The 8,240-nt window shown below is 45.7% G+C and overlaps 1 protein-coding gene across 1 annotated transcript; it reads left to right on the top strand.

The window, feature by feature from the left end:
* Window positions 1–265: 265 nt before the first annotated feature.
* LOC123354237 (guanylin-like) lies at window positions 266–4,983 on the top strand. The gene is made up of 3 exons (XM_044996062.1): window positions 266–415; window positions 4,220–4,391; window positions 4,919–4,983. The coding sequence occupies exons 1-3, from the start codon at window positions 344–346 to the stop codon at window positions 4,981–4,983; spliced, it is 309 nt and encodes a 102-aa protein (XP_044851997.1). The 5' UTR covers window positions 266–343.
* The last annotated feature ends 3,257 nt before the right edge of the window (window positions 4,984–8,240 follow it).

Raw genomic sequence — 8,240 nt, 5'->3', positions numbered from 1 at the left:
TCACAGCTGGGCTACCGAGGCTGTCAGTGATGAATTCAAGCATAAACGCCAAGGAACAGGCGTAAAACTTCAAACAGATTGATCACGGCGTATTGAGTGTTATCATAGAATCACAGATTATCTTTTATTTGGCCTCGTTTCTACCTGGGCACTTCGGTTGGCTCTTTGCCAAGGAGGTTATAATTGACCCTAGCCAGTGACGGTGATGTCTTAGTTACACAGTAACCACAAGAGAACCCTTTAAAAATCACACCTCCTTGTCCTCAGGTTAAAGGAAACCAGGTCCAAAGAACTTCTAGGCAAGGCGAGAGCTGAGAGGCACATCCCGAGACTTCTGGTCACCATGAAGGCTCTCCCGGCTGCTGTTCTGTGCCTGTGCACCCTGGCAGCCTTCTCTGACTGTGTCACCGTCCAGGTAAGAGTTCTTTAATTCCTCCTGCAGCCCCAGGTGCAGCGCATAGAGCTCAGCAGGATTAGCTTGCGGCAGCAAACTGGGAAGTACCCGCCCTTCTGACAGTCTATTGTTACTTTCATCTTTAATAATACCCCAAAAGGGCAGGAGGCGATGAGTGGGCAATACAGCTGGTCATACAGGAGGCTGCTACTGATGCACTAACTTTGACCAGACTGTGTAAGGAATAAATTCCAATTCCAGTTGTGTAGTACGTGCCAATTCAGGAACAAAATCCCACCCAACATTTACTTTAAAAAACCCAAATCAACGAACCGAAAAACAACCAAACAAAAGACACCAGAGAACTAACGTGACATTGGCAAGCCACCACCTCGTTCGCTTTGCCTGTATTCATATCCCTTCCCCACTCCCTGGTCACCCTGCCCATTCTGCGCCTGTCCTTTGCATTCAGGTTGTAAGGTCTTTGAGGCGGGGTCTTTCTCTTACTCTGTTTGTTCAGCAAAATGGAACTTTGATCTTGATGGAACCTCTTGGGGCTACAATCAATAATACAAATAACACTTATAACCATAATCATAATCAGTTTCTTCCTCTGCTAGGCAGGTGGCTATTAGCTTGTCCCCATCTGTCCCCTCCAACTGCAGTAACCATTATGCCCCAGGTATTTCAGTACATAAATTTGGGTTTAACAGGTCCCTGGGTTTGATTTTAAACTAGTGCCTGAATTTTTTTGGAAATAACTGAGAATGCGGAAAGATGCAGTGAGATAAAACTCAGCAAGCAGCCTATGTGTCAGACAGGGAGCAAATCTATTTAGGAAAGAGGTGGGAAGGATAAAGAATTTGGGATTAGAAAAAAAAACCATATATAATACACTAACTTAATGATCAATATCACAAAGCCTAGTCAAAAATATCTAATAAAGTATAAGATTTACTCAAAATCAACACTTTCCTGCAGGAAAAGAGGATTTTTGGCTGAAATTTCCATTAGGAAAATCTAAACAAGTGTTTTATTTCTGGTCAATATTAATGTATGTGTCCTCCTGAGCTGCTGCAGTGCCTCATGGGAGATGTAGTTCGGGTGTTTCATGCTCCCATTCTCCCTATAGGCCATGGATAGAGTACATTTCCCATGGTGCATCATGATGTCTTCCTGTGGCACATTGTGGTGCATCGTGGAACCACCATGGTTCGGTAGGCCTGGTTACATTGGCTCACACAAGGGATCTGTGAGGCCTGCTCAGGCTTGTGTGGCTATGGTGTGACTCCTCTGCTCGGGTACCTGTCGGCAGTTCCTCAAGCCTGGAGGCATCCTCTCAGATGGACAGTAGACGGGCAGAGGGTGGATCTCATCCACCTCCCCGATCCTACTCCTTCCTGCTGGGGTCTGTTCGGCAAAGAGAAGTAGGTTCCACGAGAGATGCTCCATAGGAGTCTCCTCTCCCTGAACTCCTCAGGCACATTCTAGAGGCTGGGGTTCTATAAATGTTTATTGTCCTGAGTACAACTAATCTTACACTGGTATATAGCACCTTTCTATCCAAATGATCACAAAGCCACACAAACACTATGGGTGACATTCAGCCATCTGCACCAGGGCAGCATAGGCCCTATACATCACTGTCACCCCTTGGTTTGAGAGCTTTCTTTCCCTCTGGTCAGGGTAAATGTCACCACAGAGACATAGGAATCACCTCACTTTACACTGAAATGCAACCATCTCTAGGGTGGAATTAAAGCATGCCACAATTCCACGCCCAGAAGGGACTATTGTGATCATCTAGTCTGACCTCCTGTAAAACACAGGACACAGAACTGCCCTGAAATAATTCCTGTCCAAACTAGGGCAGACCTCTAAGAAAAACATCCAGTCTTGACATTGAAATGACCAGTGATGGAGAATCTACAATGACCCTTGGTAAATTGTTCCAATGGCTAATTTCCCTCACTGTTAAAAATGTCTGTCTTATTTCCAGTCTGAATTTGTCTGGCTTCAACTTCCAGCCATTGGATTGTGTCAGACCTTTCTCGGATAGATTGAAGAGCCCACTGTTAAACATTTGTACCCCGTATAGCTATGGATAGACTAGGAACAAGCCGCCCCTTAACCTTCTCTCTGTTAAAACTAAATAAATGGAGCCTCTTGAGTCTATTACGAAAGGCAGGTTTTCCAACCCTTTAATCATTCTCATGGCCCTTCTCTGAACCCTCTCCAATGTATCAACAGCCCTTTTATAGACCTCCACAATAAGGGAGAGACATAATATAAACATAAAAAATAGACAGATAGGCAGATTAGATAGAGATGATACACAGTTGTCAAGGTTGAAATATAGGCCACAGAGGGGAAGAGTGCTTTGAAATGCCTCTCACTGAAAGATGCAACATGTACATGTAAGTCAATATTGTTATCTCCAGAAAAAATAAAAGTAAAATGTGTTTATTCAGTGTGCGGCAGAGAATCAGCCAGTAGAGCAATGCTAGTAACAAGCTGCCATAACTCCACACCGTCTTTAATGCTTTGCAAACAGCAGCCAGGAAGTGAAGGGAAACTATTGTAAATAAATGGCAGCAGGTGGCAATCCTGAACCTGGCTTCTCCTAACACAACGATGATAACCTGTAAAGTTCAGGCTCCCGGAGAACATAGGTCAATTCATTAGAAAAAGGGGTCGGAGGGCCAGGAGATGCTAATGGCAGCTGCTTTGCTGACTCACTCTGCAATCACTGGACTTGTGCTTCATTCAGCCGAGCTGAAATAGCTGCGCTTCTCTGGAAGCTGGAAGTGCTGGGGATGTGGGTGGGATGGTGGCCAAGGCAAGTGGAGGAGAATGCTGGAAAGGTGTGTGCGGCATTGGAGGAACGCTGGGAAGTTGACCGATGCAGTCAGTGGGAGAATATCACCATGTCTTCTGTCCCACATCACCTGAGCAAATACCCAGCACTGTCATGGATGCCGTCTCCTTCTGTGCACAAAGGAATTTCCATAACAGAAGAACGCAAGGCTCCATCTCTTCTCATAGCCTGAACTTAGCAGTGCCCAGTGCCAGCTGGTTCAAAGACAGGTATAAAGTTTGGTTTTCCAGCATGCACCAGTGTTTATCCAACTGCCCCTGAACAGTCAAGGATTTCTGTAGCTGGGGGTGTAAAATCCAGGGAATGGACAAAATTGTGGAGTTACTTGTGATTTACACCAGTGTAACAGAGAGTAATTTGGCCCCATCAGGGACTAGATGCTGCCACCATTGCTCCTGCTGAGAAGTGTCACATTCCATGAGTATCCCACTGAAAATAAAGGGTCTATTTGTGTATTAAGGTACTGCTCAATGGGGGTAAAGGTGGCTGTATGGAGACTTATGCTGGGATCTGGACTAGTGTGTGGGCTTCGACTAAGGTAGCCTTCTTGGAAGAAAGACTTAATCCATTGGATCTAGACTGTTCTCAGTGGTAGAAGATGACAGAACAAGGAGTAATGGTCTCAAGTTGCAGAGGGGGAGGTTTAGGTTGGACATTAGGAAAAACTTTTTCACTAGTAGGGTGGTGAAGAACTGGAATGGGTTACCTAGGGAGGTGGTGGAATCTCCTTCCTTAGAGGTTTTTAAGGTCAGGCTTGACAAAGCCCTGGCTGGGATGATTTAGTTGGGTTTGGTCCTGCTTTGAGCAGGGGGCTGGACTAGATACCTCCTGAGGTCCCTTCCAACCCTGAGATTCTATGATTCTATGATACATAAGGCTCTAGGACTCTCAAACTGCTGTAGACTGAAGATGGACAGAGTGAGTTTCAATGTGTCTCTCTTTGGCAGGTGGGAAAGTTCTCATTCCCCCTGGAGTCTGTGAAGAAGCTGAAAGACTTCATGGACAATCCTCTTCAGCTCAGTGTCAGATCCGCCCCTCTGTGTGCCAACTCTGACATTCCCAAGGAGTTCCTGGACCTCTGTGCCACACCAGACGCTGACCAGATATTTGAGGAGCTAAGTAGGTGTTTACTGCTGGTAGCCCAGAAGCCAGCCATGTTCAGTAGGAAAAAATCCTGCCAGAAGCATCCCACAGCCCTGCTTGGCCTTTCCACTCTCAGCACACTCTCCTCCCCCCACGCCCCAACACTCCAGGACCCTGTGAGTCTCAGGGCTGCACATTGTGAGGCCATCGGATTCCCATTGCACAGCCGCTGTGGGGTTTGATTTCCCATCTCGCTCTCTGTCCTGGGGAGGATTTTCTCCCTGGAGAAATTCAGTGTTGACCAGGTCTGTGCAGCTCTTTCACTTCCTTCCCGTGTGGTTCATGTACATTCCCTCAGAGACTCTGTCACCCTCCAAGAGGCCTGTGTCCCACCCCTCAGAGCAAAGGGGCTCTCCCTATTTGGCTGTGAAATGTGACAGGTGCGGACTGACCAGGCACCATGGCTGGGAAAGCTCTGTGGCACTGTCAGCAGTTGGATTGCCCCTGGCGTTAGAGGAAAGGGAGCAGCCAGCCCTAACCTTATCTGTTGTCTTTGATTTTAGAACCCATCGCGAGATCCCCCGAGCTTTGTGAGATTTGTGCTTTTGCTGCATGTGCCGGCTGTTGAAGAGAGAGTCTTCCTCGGCCTCCAGCCCTCGGAGGCATTACGGCAGCACTGCTCCAGCTCCAACCTCTGCTTTCTGCTGACCTGAGAAGAAAAGATAGTGATACTATGACTCCCTCCATCATCTCGACACCTCTCCCTCATGCCAGCTTCAGTACTGCCAGCACTGAACATTGAAAATCATCAGCCAGACCTCACCCCACAAATAAAAAATAATAAATCTGGAGGGTTTTTTTATTTGTCTTTTAGTTTCTGAGCCTTTAGGGAACACTCCAGTTATGTTTTAGACATTTTCTCCGCTACGAGGAGGGATGGAAACTTAAGTTTGTGTTTTGAATGATAGGTTCTCACATAATAGAATCATAGAATCATAGAATCTCAGGGTTGGAAGGGACCTCAGGAAGTCATCTAGTCCAACCCCCTGCTCAAAGCAGGACCAAACCCAACTAAATCATCCCAGCCAGGGCTTTGTCAAGCCTGACCTTAAAAACCTCTAAGGAAGGAGATTCCACCACCTCCCTAGGTAACCCATTCCAGTTCTTCACCACCCTACTAGTGAAAAAGTTTTTCCTAATATCCAACCTAAACCTCCCCCTCTGCAACTTGAGACCATTCTCCTTGTTCTGTCATCTTCTACCACTGAGAACAGTCTAGATCCATCCTCTTTGGAACCCCCTTTCAGGTAGTTGAAAGCAGCTATCAAATCCCCCCTCATTCTTCTCTTCTGCAGGCTAAACAATCTCAGTTCCCTCAGCCTCTCCTCATAAGTCATGTGTTCCAGCCCCCTAATCATTTTTGTTGCCCTCCGCTGGACTCTCTCCAATTTATCCACATCCTTCTTGTAGTGTGGGGCCCAAAACTGGACACAGTACTCCAGATGAGGCCTCACCAGTGCTGAATAGAGGGGAATGATCACATCCCTCGATCTGCAGGAAATGCCCCTACTTATACAACCCAAAATGCCATTAGCCTTCTTGGCAACAAGGGCACACTGTTGACTCATATTCAGCTTTTCGTCCACCGTAACCCCTAGGTCCTTTTCTGCAGAACTGCTGCCCAGCCATTCGGTCCCTAGTCTGTAGCAGTGCATGGGATTCTTCCGTCCTAAGTGCAGGACTCTGCACTTGTCCTTGTTGAACCTCATCATGTTTCTTTTGGCCCAATCCTCTAATTTGTCTAGGTCCCTCTGTATCCTATCCCTACCCTCCAGCATATCAACCACTCCTCCCAGTTTAGTGTCATCTGCAAACTTGCTAAGGGTGCAGTCCACACCATCCTCCAGATCGTTAATGAAGATATTGAATAAAACCGGCCCCAGCACCGACCCTTGGGGCACCCCACTTGATACCGGCTGCCAAACAGACATGGAACCATTGATCACTACCCGTTGAGCCCGACCATCTAGCCAGTTTTCTATCCACCTTACCGTCCATTCATCCAGCCCATACTTCTTTAACTTGCTGGCAAGAATACTGTCGGAGACTGTATCAAAAGCTTTGCTAAAGTCCAGAAATAGCACATCCACTGCTTTCCCCTCATCCACAGAGCCGGTTATCTCATCATAGAAGGCAATTAGGTTAGTCAGGCATGACTTGCCCTTGGTGAATCCATGCTGACTGTTCCTGATCACTTTCCCCTCCTTTAAGTGGTTCAGAATTGATTCCTTGAGGACCTGTTCCATGATTTTTCCAGGGACTGAGGTGAGACTGACTGGCCTGTAGTTCCCTAGATCTTCCTTCTTCCCTTTTTTTAAAGATGGGCACTACATTAGCCTTTTTCCAGTCATCCGGGACCTTCCCCGATCGCCATGATTTTTCAAAGATAATGGCCAATGGCTCTGCAATCTCATCGGCCAACTCCTTTAGCACCCTCGGATGCAGTGCATCCGGCCCCATGGACTTGTGCTCGTCCAGCTTTTCTAAATATTCCCGAACTACTTCTTTCCCCACAGAGAGCTGGTCACCTCCTCCCCATACCGTGCTGCAGAGTCTCTTGACTCCAGGAGCTGGTGCTTTAAAAATACACCAAATATCACAAAATGCACAATAAATTCACAAGAGTTGGTGACACTGCTAAACCACACAAGAGATAGCAGCACGGTATTCATTCTTATCTGGCCACCAAGCCTGCTCCCCAAGCCATAAACACCTCATTTTTTGATTAGGGAACAGGCCAATCACTAATTTTCCTCAAACATACACTTCAAACCTTCATCTATTTTGAGATTTTTAACTTGAAATTAAACCTTCATTGAGCATTGAAAAATCTTTGGATGAGGATTTTTTAAGTCCAGATTTAGGCCAATACTGGGAATAGAACCATAAGGGCCAAAAATAAACATCACAATCAAAGCCGTCCTCACGAAATCCCCAGCCCAGAAATCTCATTAGAACCCAAGTCTGCAAGATTTTCAGGGTCAGGGCCTGATCCTGCAGGCTATAGCCCCAAACCTGGTCACAACTGATTTCCCATGCCAGTGTTTCCTTCTGAGCACAGGTGAGCAAATAACTGAGTTTTTGGTTTAGTGGCTGAACCCAAAAATCTGGTACGGGTTGACCTGAAACAGATTTTTTTCTGTTTGTTTTGTTTTTTGTCACTGAAAGGAAAAACCAAAAAAGAAAATGTTGCACGTCAAACTAATTATTTTGTTCAACCCAAAACATTTTTTCTATGTTGTTTTCATTTAGTTTGCAAGTGATTTTTACCTTTTCTTTTTAAAAACCAATCTAACTCCATTTAGAAATAAAATGGTCGAATCTCCATCCTTCGAGGTTTTTAAGGCCCAGCTTGACAAAGCCCTGGCTGGGATGATTTAGTTGGAAATTGGTCCTGCTTTGAGCAGGGGGTTGAACTAGATACCTCCTGAGGTCCCTTCCAACCCTGAGATTCTATGATTCCATGAAAACATTGTTTCAAAACACAAAGAATGTTTCATTTAAAAAATGTTGAGATGAAACATTTTGACTTTGGGAAATTTTGTTTTCATTTTTTTTTCCAGCTGAAACTGTCTCCTGAATTTGACCCAAATTCACAAATAGGTTTGGTGGACCCAAAACTGCATTTTTTCAGTGAATAAACTATTCATCTGAAAAATTTCACCCAGCTCAACTCCTGAATCAGGACCAGCCAGTCAGAACAAAATAGAACAGTACCATGCCAGTAACTGGTCCTCCATGTCCTCCAGACACGCACAGGAGTTAAGCAGAATGAATAGGAAAAGCATTACATATTTTTCAATTAAATACCCCAATGGACAGGTG

This window comes from Mauremys mutica, chromosome 21 (genome assembly GCF_020497125.1).
Source record: "Mauremys mutica isolate MM-2020 ecotype Southern chromosome 21, ASM2049712v1, whole genome shotgun sequence".
Taxonomy (NCBI): domain Eukaryota; kingdom Metazoa; phylum Chordata; order Testudines; family Geoemydidae; genus Mauremys; species Mauremys mutica.
This window is presented reverse-complemented; position numbering and strand designations above follow the sequence as displayed.

Excerpts from the sequence above, each read along its gene's own strand:
- LOC123354237 (XM_044996062.1), top strand. The coding sequence starts at position 344 with ATGAAGGCTCTCCCGGCTGCTGTTCTGTGCCTGTGCACCCTGGCAGCC. Across the intron at positions 416-4,219 it reads CTGACTGTGTCACCGTCCAG|GTGGGAAAGTTCTCATTCCC; the intron begins GTAAGAGTTCTT and ends TCTCTTTGGCAG. Across the intron at positions 4,392-4,918 it reads CCAGATATTTGAGGAGCTAA|AACCCATCGCGAGATCCCCC; the intron begins GTAGGTGTTTAC and ends CTTTGATTTTAG.